Source organism: Pseudoliparis swirei, chromosome 18 (assembly GCF_029220125.1).
Source record: "Pseudoliparis swirei isolate HS2019 ecotype Mariana Trench chromosome 18, NWPU_hadal_v1, whole genome shotgun sequence".
NCBI classification, from domain to species: Eukaryota; Metazoa; Chordata; class Actinopteri; order Perciformes; family Liparidae; genus Pseudoliparis; species Pseudoliparis swirei.
In genome coordinates, this window is record NC_079405.1 from 27,432,009 (window position 1) to 27,444,508 (window position 12,500).

Consider the following 12,500-nt stretch of genomic DNA (forward strand, 5'->3'; position numbering starts at 1 on the left):
CGGGGCTTGAAGAGAGGAGAAGGAGATGTACCCCAGCTGAAAAAAAGAAAACGAAAAAGGTTTTCTTTTTTCATTAGCGAACTGATCAGCTTCGCCGTGCGGAGACGGATTTAAATAAAGTGGCGTTCGGAGCTCGCCGCGGCCAATCAGAGGCTTCTCCAGTCGACTGTGTCAGAGGCTGTCAGCTTCACTTACACCCACCTCCCCCCCCACACACACAGCACCCCCCCACCACCACCCTAAATGACTATCTAATAACCCATCTCGGGCTCATTAGTCAAACTCAAATTGGAGCAGTTTAGATCAAATCCGAGATCAACTTCAGAGCGGGAAATACAGAACTCGCTATTAACGTGGTTTTTATTTTTTAAAAGCCATCATTTTTAGTGCAGTGACTGCTGCTCATAAATGGGGTGGGGGGAGGGGATCGGAGTGAAATGAGAGAAAGTCAAACATCTAAAACAGCGATAATCTTAGCCTACCATCTAGTGGCGGACGGTGGTACTGCTCAACAGGAGAAGTTTAGAAATGGTGGATCCTGTCACAATGGTACCGCCAAGTCTCAGTAAATTGTATTTTCATAAATTGACTACAACTAAACAACCGATTAGCAATAGATGAACAATCCTACAAGTGTACTCAAGCCTGAACAGAGTCTGCGTGGCGTTCACGAGCAAGCGTTTTGTCGTAAAGAGTTGAATTTAAAAAAGTCATTTTTCACAGTACGATTTTATTTCTCTTGTTATGGAGATTTTTCATCTCAAAGAGGCTTTCCCCGGTTAAATACATTGAATTTGCCGCAATCTGAATCTAATTGATTTCTCGCTCTGTTCGGCCGGAACGCCGCGCGGTGCCGATTCGGCGGTCCCTCCGTCGGGAGGGTCGATGGGAAATAAACGTAAATAAAAACCCCCAAATAATGAGGCGACGGGTTCAGGATACGGTCAAGAAAACGCGGGGCGCTGTTGAAGAGCGTCGGGTAGAATCCACCGGAACTGTCAGTGATCTGGGTTCGGTGCCACATTGTGAACCGGGTCACCAAATCACAGCCACACCTCCACCCTCCAGACCCCTAGAGGCCAGGACCCCCCCGCACTAATGTGATATCATGCTCATCAGAAAGGCTTTCTGAACCCTAATGTATGTATAGAACGGAGAGGACTCCAATTAGTGGGCCGGTGAGGGAGGGAGGGAGGGGGGGGGGGGGCAACGCCACGTGAACAAACTTACCTTGACAGGGTCGCGCGTGCAAAAGGAACCGAGATGTGCGGATGGCGGCGGAGGCCGAGAGAAAACAAATTACCTTCCCGACACACGTCAAAGCCAATCACCGCCGAGCATCCCCCCCCCCCCCCCCCTAAAATCACCTCCACCTCCGCCGCCGCCGTGTTTCATCTGCCGGCGTTGGTATGCACGCCGGCCTCCGAAATGTATTCATTTATTCGGAGCCCCTCGGAGAAATCACAGCGTCTTGTTGTCCCTTTTCTTTTTTCTTTTTTTCTCCTCTCCCCGGCCGTCCAGATGGAATTTTGCGTGAATAACATCAGTTTAGTGAGGCGGAAAATAAGTACAGGCTAGCACAGCGGAGGGGACTAGATTACCCCCCCCCCCCCCACACACACACAAAGATGGAAAGACAAGTGTCACCTTCATGCACTTCCTTCTCTTCCTCGCGGTCTTCTTGAAACTCAGCCGTGAGATCGGCACGGATTGTGTTCACGTTATTTCGCACTGCGGCTGCAGTTAAAGGGCCGGTCGTGAGTCAAGAGGGAGCGCGAGCGGCCGGCGGGGGCGAGGCTCGTTCGCCCGCGTTCCGTTTCTGCATTTATTACGCAACTAATTGCATTAATTAATCAGACGCGCGTCCGATAGGAGGCGGAGCCTCGTGCAGACGGGAGTGAACGGGAGGAAATGAGTGTGAATCAATGTGTGTGTGTTCCTCAATGGAGCCCGAGAGACATTAGACACGTCTTCAGTCAGAAGAGGGGGAAGACGTGACGTCCTCCCGGCTTTAAAGGAGGTAAAGGACCAGAGACATGACATAACCACCGTGGCGTCTGATTGGTTGAGACCGGTGAGGAAAAAAAGAGACGTGAAGTCGTCGTACCTCTCTGAGGACCGTGCTCCCGTATCCTCGGTACAAGCCTCGGACGCCCTGATATGAGAGAGAGAGAGCGAGAGAGAGAGAGAGGGAGGGAGAGAGAGGGAGAGACAAAGGAGAGAGAGACAAAGGAGAGAGAGACAGAGAGAGAGAGAGACAGAGAGAAAGAGAGAGAGAGACAGAGAGAGGGAGAGACAGAGAGAGAGACAAAGGAGAGAGAGAGGGAGAGAGACAGAGACAAAGGAGAGAGACAGAGAAAGAGAGGGAGAGAGACAAAGGAGAGAGAGACAGAGAGAGAGAGACAGAGAGAGAGAGAGAGAAAGAGAGGGAGAGAGACAGAGAGAAAGAGAGACAAAGGAGAGACAGACAGAGAGAGGGAGAGAGACAGACAGAGAGAAAGAGAGACAAAGGAGAGACAGACAGAGAGGGAGAGAGACAGACAGAGAGAAAGAGAGACAAAGGAGAGACAGACAGAGAGAGAGAAAGGGAGAGACAGACAAGCACACTATTAAAATCACAAACACTTCGATTATTTACATAATAATAACAACAATAATAATAATAATATTATTATTAATAATAATAATAGCGTTCCTGTAACACAGCGTGTGAAAAGTGTTTCACATAAATCGGTGAAATCCCAATAATTCCACTATATTATAAATTGGAGGTCATTTCATAATTCATCCCCTCAGGCTCAGGCTCAGGCTCAGGCTCAGGCTCACGTTCAGGCTGAGTTATGATTCTCCTGCTCGTGTTAAAGTCTCCTTTTCTTTTTCTCGCCTCTCTTCCCTCATGTTATGCTATAATTTTCATCCACCCTTTCCAAGATGGCGCCGCGGACGGCGCCTCGGTGTCTTGGTGCGCGATTCTTGCACCTTCCGCCAAAGAAAGTTCCTCGTTTGTTTGTGAAAACATTCTTGGCAATAAACCTGTTTCTGATTCTGATTCTTCGATGTGACCGCCGTACCTCCTCCGTGAGCGTGGCCAGCAGCATGCGGCGGGTGGAGGAGGAGGGCGCCGCCTGGGTCCTCTGCTTCACCACCTCCGTGGGCACCCGGATCAGACACGCCACCTGCAGGAGGGGGGGGGGGGGGTCAACACGGTGCATCGATGTGGAGAGCACACCAGAGGAGGTCGGCGGGCCTGGAAGTGAAATCACAGACGTCCGGGCGCAGCTCTCCCGACCATCGTTCACCGTTTGCTTCGCCCTGGACCTTGAACGCATCGCGAATGTCCGTTCTCTACTTTTACAATACGCGACGACCCCACGGACTTTATCATCTGTACGAAAGAGCAGAAACAAAAAAAAGACTTGAATGAAGAATTCAAGCATCTCAGGCGAGCGGCCGCAACCCTCACCGCGGTGCAACAGCGCCACCAAGTGGCCAAACGTGCACACTGCGACGACCCCAGCTGGCACCGCATCCGACTCGGGGATCTCATTTGCCCTCCTCCCTTTGGTCGACTTCCCGTTTCTACATCGTGTTTCCCCCCAAACCAATTCTCTCCACGAAAAGGAGCCGAATGAAAAGGCGGCCAAATGGAAAGAAAGCGGCCGTGACAAGTAATTACCGATGTAATTGGACGAGGGAGGAGGCCGCGAGATGAGACGGCCCCTTTCCTCTCCTGTCACCGGGCGAATGAGCCAAAGATTATGTACCAAATAAATTAGGGACATTGTTTATTTGGGAGTAATTTGCGCTTCCCGGGGAGGAGGACGGCGCCGAGCGGAGAGACGGGGGGGGGGGGGGGGGATAAATAAATAAATGGGGAGGAGATCTCGCTGATGAAACAATGTGACCGCAGCTTAAAGAGGATGATAGTCGCATCCTGCAGGTGGAGTCGGGGTCCTTACTTCCCGTTTAGTGGAGCCGCTTCGTCCTCGGCCTCGTAAAAACACGCCGGCGGGGGATTTTTTAAAAACAAAATTCCCCGCAACCATTCATCTTTATTTACAAGCTGTTGGATCTCGTTAATTAGGAGGCCGGCTGCGATCGGAGGCTCCTCCGTTTCCCCGCCGCTGGAGACAGGTTTCAATTTCCTGCAGCAGACGACGAGGTGAGGAGAGGCTCTCCATCGAGGGCCAGAGGCTCTCCATCGAGGGCCAGAGGCTCTCCATCGAGGGCCAGAGGCTCTCCATCGAGGCCAGAGGCTCTCCATCGAGGCCAGAGGCTCTCCATCGAGGCCAGAGGCTCTCCATCGAGGGCCAGAGGCTCTCCATCGAGGCCAGAGGCTCTCCATCGAGGCCAGAGGCTCTCCATCGAGGGCCAGAGGCTCTCCATCGAGGCCAGAGGCTCTCCATCGAGGCCAGAGGCTCTCCATCGAGGCCAGAGGCTCTCCATCGAGGCCAGAGGCTCTCCATCGAGGGCCAGAGGCTCTCCATCGAGGCCTAGAGGCTCTCCATCGAGGCCAGAGGCTCTCCATCGAGGGCTAGAGGCTCTCCATCGAGACCAGAGGCTCTCCATCGAGGACAGAGGCTCTCCATCGAGGCCAGAGGCTCTCCATCGAGGCCAGAGGCTCTCCATCGAGGGCTAGAGGCTCTCCATCGAGGCCAGAGGCTCTCCATCGAGGCCAGAGGCTCTCCATCGAGGCCTAGAGGCTCTCCATCGAGGCCAGAGGCTCTCCATCGAGGGCTAGAGGCTCTCCATCGAGACCAGAGGCTCTCCATCGAGGACAGAGGCTCTCCATCGAGGCCAGAGGCTCTCCATCGAGGCCAGAGGCTCTCCATCGAGGGCCAGAGGCTCTCCATCGAGGCCAGAGGCTCTCCATCGAGGCCAGAGGCTCTCCATCGAGGGCCAGAGGCTCTCCATCGAGGCCAGAGGCTCTCCATCGAGACCAGAGGCTCTCCATCGAGGCCAGAGGCTCTCCATCGAGACCAGAGGCTCTCCATCGAGGGCCAGAGGCTCTCCATCGAGGCCTAGAGGCTCTCCATCGAGGCCAGAGGCTCTCCATCGAGGGCTAGAGGCTCTCCATCGAGGCCAGAGGCTCTCCATCGAGACCAGAGGCTCTCCATCGAGGCCAGAGGCTCTCCATCGAGACCAGAGGCTCTCCATCGAGACCAGAGGCTCTCCATCGAGGGCCAGAGGCTCTCCATCGAGGCCAGAGGCTCTCCATCGAGGCCAGAGGCTCTCCATCGAGACCAGAGGCTCTCCATCGAGGCCAGAGGCTCTCCATCGAGGCCAGAGGCTCTCCATCGAGACCAGAGGCTCTCCATCGAGGCCAGAGGCTCTCCATCGAGGCCAGAGGCTCTCCATCGAGGGCCAGAGGCTCTCCATCGAGGGCCAGAGGCTCTCCATCGAGGCCAGAGGCTCTCCATCGAGGGCCAGAGGCTCTCCATCGAGGCCTAGAGGCTCTCCATCGAGGCCAGAGGCTCTCCATCGAGGGCTAGAGGCTCTCCATCGAGACCAGAGGCTCTCCATCGAGGACAGAGGCTCTCCATCGAGGCCAGAGGCTCTCCATCGAGGCCAGAGGCTCTCCATCGAGGGCTAGAGGCTCTCCATCGAGACCAGAGGCTCTCCATCGAGGCCAGAGGCTCTCCATCGAGACCAGAGGCTCTCCATCGAGGGCTAGAGGCTCTCCATCGAGACCAGAGGCTCTCCATCGAGGCCAGAGGCTCTCCATCGAGGCCAGAGGCTCTCCATCGAGACCAGAGGCTCTCCATCGAGACCAGAGGCTCTCCATCGAGGGCCAGAGGCTCTCCATCGAGGCCAGAGGCTCTCCATCGAGACCAGAGGCTCTCCATCGAGGCCAGAGGCTCTCCATCGAGGCCAGAGGCTCTCCATCGAGACCAGAGGCTCTCCATCGAGGGCCAGAGGCTCTCCATCGAGGCCTAGAGGCTCTCCATCGAGGCCAGAGGCTCTCCATCGAGGGCTAGAGGCTCTCCATCGAGGCCAGAGGCTCTCCATCGAGGCCAGAGGCTCTCCATCGAGACCAGAGGCTCTCCATCGAGGCCAGAGGCTCTCCATCGAGGCCAGAGGCTCTCCATCGAGGCCAGAGGCTCTCCATCGAGACCAGAGGCTCTCCAGATATGATTATGATGCAATAAGTGGACCTACAGATGCTCTAAAACAGGGGTGCTCACACTTTTTCAGCATGCGAGCTACTTATTATGTGACCAAGTCAAGGCGATCGACCGACGGGGGGGGGGGTGCTAGTAAGTGTGCTCACCTGCCGCGCGCGACCCGAGAAGAGTTGTTGACGGGGGACGGGTGGGGGGGGGGGTGCTAGAGTGACTTTTTCTTTGCTCCGTCCATCCCGATGCGCGCAAACCGGTGTCGGGAGCTCCGCGGCGCACGAGACGGCGGGCAGAGGACTGTTAACGCGACACGAAGAGACAGAAATGACATGCTGCTGCTGTAATGTGGCGCTCGAGAGAAAGTGACAGGGGGGCGGGCCAATTTTTTTTAATGTCATGCGATCTACCAATACTACGCCGCGATCGACTGGCAGGTCGCCGCGATCGACGTATTGAGCACCCCTGCTCTAAAACTACTCCAGAGAGGAGGAATAGAGCCTCAAGGTCACGTCACATACAGGTAGAGGGCAGCCTGCCAGTGACATCTCCATCCCTGTACGAGCCATCCCATAATAAACCTGTTCATTCCCCACACGCCACAGTCCTAGAAAACACTAGAATCGAGAAAGACCGAAAAATACGGGGTCGACGGAAAAGGAAGAGATGGATAAAACATATTTTTATTTTTTTTGAAAGGGTCACGAAGGAGAAAGGGAAGAGACGAGGACACTTTGAAACAACAGCCGATAAATCACGCCGCCGCTCCGAGGCGATGCATGGATTATTCCTCCGGGCCAAGTTAAGTGGCTGCCAGCCCCCCCCCCCCCCCCCCCCGCCTCGTCATGTCACACTGTATTTTCCAGTACATCCTCCTGCAGATGTGGTGGTGGTGGTGGCGGTGTGGTGAGTGTGTGTGTGTGTGGGGGGGGGGGGGGGGGGGGGGCTTGACAAATGAGCTTTCAGGGCAGACGTCGAGCCAATGGGAATGAAGATAAATCTGATCTAATGGCTGGATAACAGCCTGCTGGAGCCTGACAGACGCCATCAGCTTACACCTTCTTCGCGGGAGCGCCGCACAACAACGGCTGAAAAGACATGTGATCACCTTTTCTTCAAGAAATTCAAAAAATAAAATAATCCTGTGCTTTTATTTGGAAGGGTTCAAATTAAATGGATTTACATTATAATATTAGAGAAATGTTCCTCTGTTACAATATTAAAAGGAAGCCGCGACCTCGGCCTCCCCCTCTCATCTGGCCTGCGACCAATAGCTGCGGTCGGGGGCGTGGCCACTTCTCACGCCCCCCCCCCCCCCCCCCACACACACACGTTTCATAAACATGCAAAACTTGGATGAATCACATCCATCCCAGAAGCCATGAATACTAAGAGAGAGTATTTTGAAGAAAGCCATGATGGTATAGCAGGGGGGCCACGGGCATCCCCCCCCCCCCCCGAAGTGAGCACCGTGGCCCCCATCGGGCTCAGATCCTGTGGTTCACAGGGGGGGGGGGGGGGGCTGAGGAAATTGTGTTGGTTTCAAGCCTGAATTCCCCTGATGAAGATGGCCGACTCTGGGGGCCCCGGGCCGGGAGAGAAGACGAGTAAACAGCCAGTGATGACATCGTCGTATTTACTTTCAAAATAAAATATTTTTTTGCATTTGAAATAAAGACATTTAAAAAATGTCTTTTATTGCCTGTAACCAGGTAGATAATTTGAGTCCCTAATATTTTTATTTATTTTATCTTCTAGTTGCGATGTAACCAAACTGATTTAAGTATTTAATGTAGTTCTAGATTAGTGTTATAATAGTGGTCTTAAGAGATAATTCACTTTCTTGCCTTTCAAAATAAAAGACATTTTTTGCATTTGAAATAAAGACATTTAAAAAATGTCTTTTATTGCCTGTAACCAGGTAGATAATTTGAGTCCCTAATATTCTTATATATTTTTATATATTTTAGCTTCTAGTTGCGGTGTAACAAAACTGATTTAAGTATTTAATGTAGTTCTAGATTAGTGTTATAATAGTGGTCGTAAGAGACTTAAACTTTCTTGCTTTTCAAAATCAAATCATTTGTTTGTCTTTCAAAATAAAAGAATTTTGCCTTTCAAATAAAGAAACTTGAAAATGTCTTTAATTGCCTTTCAAAATGTTGAGAGGTGGTGGGAGAGGAACAAAGAGGGTCATTCTAGGAATTAATGAAATATTAATTTTTAATCGTGAGCCGACAGACGGAAATCCAAACGAAAAAGGAGGCAAAAGTTGGGCGAGCGGAAGACTTACCACTTCCCCCAGGGAGGCGGCCAGCATGTGAGTGACAGGTGCCACGTGTCCCGCCCCTCCGGCGCCGAGCAGCGACTTTGTGCATTCGTAGGTGACAAAGAAAGCGGCGGCTGAAATCAAGCAGAACCGCAGCCATTTAAGGCCCATTAGTCAACCGGCAAACAGCAATTAATATCCCTCACGACCACTGACAGGGGAGAACCCGAGGTGTGTGAGTGCATGCGTGTGTGTGTGTGTGTGTAATTTTGGTAAAAGCTAGGAAAGTTAAGTGTGTATCATGCGGATAGAGTTCGGTTCTTTCTGACCGGCAGTCTGCAAAAAGTGTTGAATTAATTTCTTTAAACTGCAGCAAACAGGTTTCATGTGACTTGAACGCATCGTCTTCATCATTCGGTGTCCGACATGCTCATTTATGACGATGTGGGCTCAGCGAGGCCGACTTTTAATACTAATTATCAAATACCTTCCGTTTGCACCCTTTAATAACCAAATAGAGTACAAAATATCTGTGCATCTTCAACTTCTTCCATTCAAAACGGCCGACGTGGAAATGGAGTTGAAAAGACATCCAAATGATATCCGGAAGAAAAGAAAAGTACATTGAAAAAAATCCAGCTCCTCGTTATCCTCGTTATTTTGTATTTTACCGCAAGTAAAGAGCCGGCGAGGATGAGGAATAAAGAACGGGAGCACGAGCTGAACGCCTGATGATATATATAAATACAACAATGCAAAGCAAATTAATTAAACCACTTTCACTTAAAACGATTCGTCCACAGGCCACAAGGTGGCGCTCAAACTCATTCTCACTGCACTGTGACCCTGAAAACACTACACTGTTGTGGATGGTGCAACGGTCAAGGTCTCCACACACACACACACACAGGGTTAATGAGCGCCGTACCGTTGGGGAAGGAGCCGACGGCGGCGGAGGGGACCCCGGCGTAGATGCCCCGGAAGCCCCCCGCCTTGTAGAAGCCCTGCTGACTCTGCAGTCGGGTCTTCAGGGTGTCCAGCGGGTAGAGGGTCAGGTCCACACACATCCCGGCACAGCCGCCGGCCTGGAGACACGAGATTCAGATCTCTACTTGAAACTTGCATGAATTTATATCCTTTTTTTGTTTGTCTTTAGAGCCATTTGGGGGCAAGTCAACAGGCTTTAGCCCCCACATGCCACCACACTTGTCCCGTCAGCTGTTTGGAGGTAGTGTGTGCAGAAGGTACACCTGCTGCAGCTATAGGACACCGATGGGAGAGCCAATTCATATACAGAGTAGTTACCTTCGCATTGAAAATGCGGAAGGTGATGTTTTGATCGCCGTGTATTTATTTATTTATATGCGTGTTACTCGCATAACTCAAAAAGTATTAAACGGAATTGCATGAAATTTGGTGGGATGATTGGTTATTATCAAGGGACCATTTGATTAGATTTTGGGATCGGTCGGGTCAAAGGTCAAGGTCACTAAAAGGTCAACATCTTCTTTTTAGCATAGCGCGGTCAATTTCTATCCAATTGGCATGCAGCAAATGCCAACATGTTCATAATTCAATGCCCAATCTTGTGATATGCGAAGGTATGCGCTCTACCGAGTGCCCGTTCTAGTTTAATCTGTAACGACGCATCATAATGTTTTACATTTCATTTTAAGAGGCTTTAATCTGTCTGGTAAAGTGGTAAATACATGTGAATTAACGATAAACAATGTCATTTCCTCTTGAAGGCAGTGCAGTGGAGGTAGAACAGGAGACAGACACTTATGATTCATAAGAAAAACATTTAAAGTAAAAATAAAGTGTGTGGTGCTTTGAGTGTGAACGACCTCATTAGTGTAAATTAGTCAATAGAACAAAGATAATCTCACATGGAATAACGGAGCAGTACGACTAAGGTACTATGGATATTTGTTCTTCATTTAATTCAGCTCAATATGTCAGAAACAGTCACGTATTATGTCTGTACTCTTCGAGCTTCCGTAGTTGCGCAGACCCCCGAGTTGACACATTACTTCTGTCACGACACGTCGCAAAAAAAAAAGATGAACTCCTTTACGTCTTACAAGCTGAACACGAACATATCGTAACAGACTCAAGCTAGAAGTCAACTGCCAGCAACAAGACACACAGGTATGATTAAATACACGTTAACGGTTGCCTGGTGGGGACATTAACGCGGATATTAACAGCCCAGCTCACCACCAGCGACGCGACGAGCTCGCGCCTCTCCATGCTCGCGCTCTCACGGTCTTCTCCCGCCGGCTGCACGGCGCGTGCATCTGCAACCGCTGAGCATCAACACGCCTGTCAAGGACGCCGCCATCTTGGCTGACTTACTTCCGCATGACGTCGCGGCGCATGCGCGTCACATGACCGCGAAAAGCTTTACCAGAGAACGTTTTCTGTCGCTTCAATATGTATATATTCAAGATTCAAGATTCAAGATTCAAGATGTTTTATTTGTCACATACACACACAGGGTGTGCAGTGAAATGAAAGTGGCAATGCTCAGCAGGAATGTGCAAGGGCAACAAGTACACACTATTTACAATAAAAAACAACACAATATTTACAGTAAGTGTGTGTGTGTGTGTGTGTGTGTGTGTGTGTGTGTGTGTGTGCCTAAGAGGGGCAGTTGTGTGGGTCTATGTGGGGGTCCTGGTGAGGTCGGAGTTCACAGTCCTGATGGCCTGAGGAAAGAAACTCCGTCTCAGTCTCTCTGTTCTTGCAGCGTGACATATATATATATGTAGATATATATATATATATATATATTTGTTGTATATATGTATACTGTATATATATATATATATTTAAATGTATTAAATATGAAAAAATATATATATTGATTTTTATGTATGTAATAAATAAAACAAATATATTGATTGATTTATAATGAATTAATAAAAAATTAACAAATATATATATATTTATATTTATACTGCATGTATTTACTTCCACCAGAGATATATATATATATTTATATGTAATACATATAAATATATATATATATATCTCTGGTGGAAGTAAATACATATAAATATATATATATATATATATCTCTGGTGGAATTAAATACATGCAGTATACATATTATGTATACTGCATGTATTTAATTCCACCAGAGAGATATATATATATATAAAGTATCTTCATTATGGGCTGGTATTATAGTGATTGTGAGTTCAAGACATATTCAACCGCAGTATTTATGTTATTTAGTGTAGCATGGTCTACAAATGGACCTCATAACTAAATAAATATATACAAATAAATTGTCCAAAGAGGTTGATGAAGTAAACTGGAGCCTGAAGTAGGCCTATTATGAACATACATAAACAAAGAGACTTATTTAGTCTTATAATATTAAGGATTAGTATTTTCATTTGAACACAAACATGTCACAGTGCATTGTCAGTAAAAACACACTTACAATCCGGCGTCTCCCTCGTGACCCCGTTGAGTGAGTGTGCTCAGGTGAGTGTGTTCTTTCCCAGTGACACGCCGACAGGGTTTATTTATGGTCTGCCGTCGGGCCGGGCGGCGCCTCCTGTTAGGGCAGAGCGAGGCGGGGGGGTCCGCCACCTCTTTATTCAGCCCGGGTTCCCAATGACGTCTGGGCTGAGTGCGCCCAGTTTGAAGCTCGTTGCCCCGCCATCCATCTTGTTGACGCCAGTCTCCCCGGGACCCTCGTTTGGATGCGAGCCCCAGCTGGATCTGGACCGGCCTTTCTGGATCTGTATTAGGCCCGAGGAACGGCGGCAGAGCATCACTTCAGAGTGAGTGTGAGGACTTCTTTTTATTGCCCCCCCCCCCTCTTTTTAAAGCATGTTATTTCATCACCTGTTACTGCACAGGAACATATCCACGGTTATTTACTGTGACGCTGTCACAGCCCCGCCCCTCAGGAAGACTTTCTCCCCTCAGCTCAGTCACTACGGCGCATTAATTCTACGCCACATAACCTGAAATTGATTTTTTTTCCTCTTCTTCTTCCCCCTTTTCTTTTGTGGTGAAGAAGTTTCCAGAGTCCTGTCGGTTCCACCGTGTGGAGCCATCCGTCACCCTGTCGCGCCGCGGCCTCGCTGGGACAT

At 49.8% G+C, this 12,500-nt stretch overlaps 1 protein-coding gene across 5 annotated transcripts in view; it reads right to left on the reverse strand.

The window, feature by feature from the left end:
• The window catches only part of slc25a26 (solute carrier family 25 member 26), a 32,485-nt gene extending 21,396 nt beyond the window's left edge, over positions 1 to 11,089 (reverse strand). The window contains exons 1-6 of one of the 5 annotated variants that reach the window (XM_056437466.1): positions 10,606 to 11,088; positions 9,314 to 9,470; positions 8,410 to 8,519; positions 3,072 to 3,176; positions 2,108 to 2,155; positions 1 to 36 (exon numbers count right to left, since the gene is read on the reverse strand). The exon at positions 1 to 36 is cut by the window's left edge and continues 174 nt beyond it. In XM_056437466.1, coding sequence (XP_056293441.1) covers positions 1 to 36; positions 2,108 to 2,155; positions 3,072 to 3,176; positions 8,410 to 8,519; positions 9,314 to 9,470; positions 10,606 to 10,638 — 489 coding nt within the window. In that variant the 5' untranslated portion in view covers positions 10,639 to 11,088. Of the gene's footprint in view, positions 37 to 2,107; positions 2,156 to 3,071; positions 3,177 to 8,409; positions 8,520 to 9,313; positions 9,471 to 10,605 lie in introns of all 5 variants that reach the window. The other 4 variants (XM_056437465.1, XM_056437468.1, XM_056437467.1 and 1 more) reach the window with 4 other exon arrangements.
• Between the last annotated feature and the right edge of the window lie 1,411 nt (positions 11,090 to 12,500).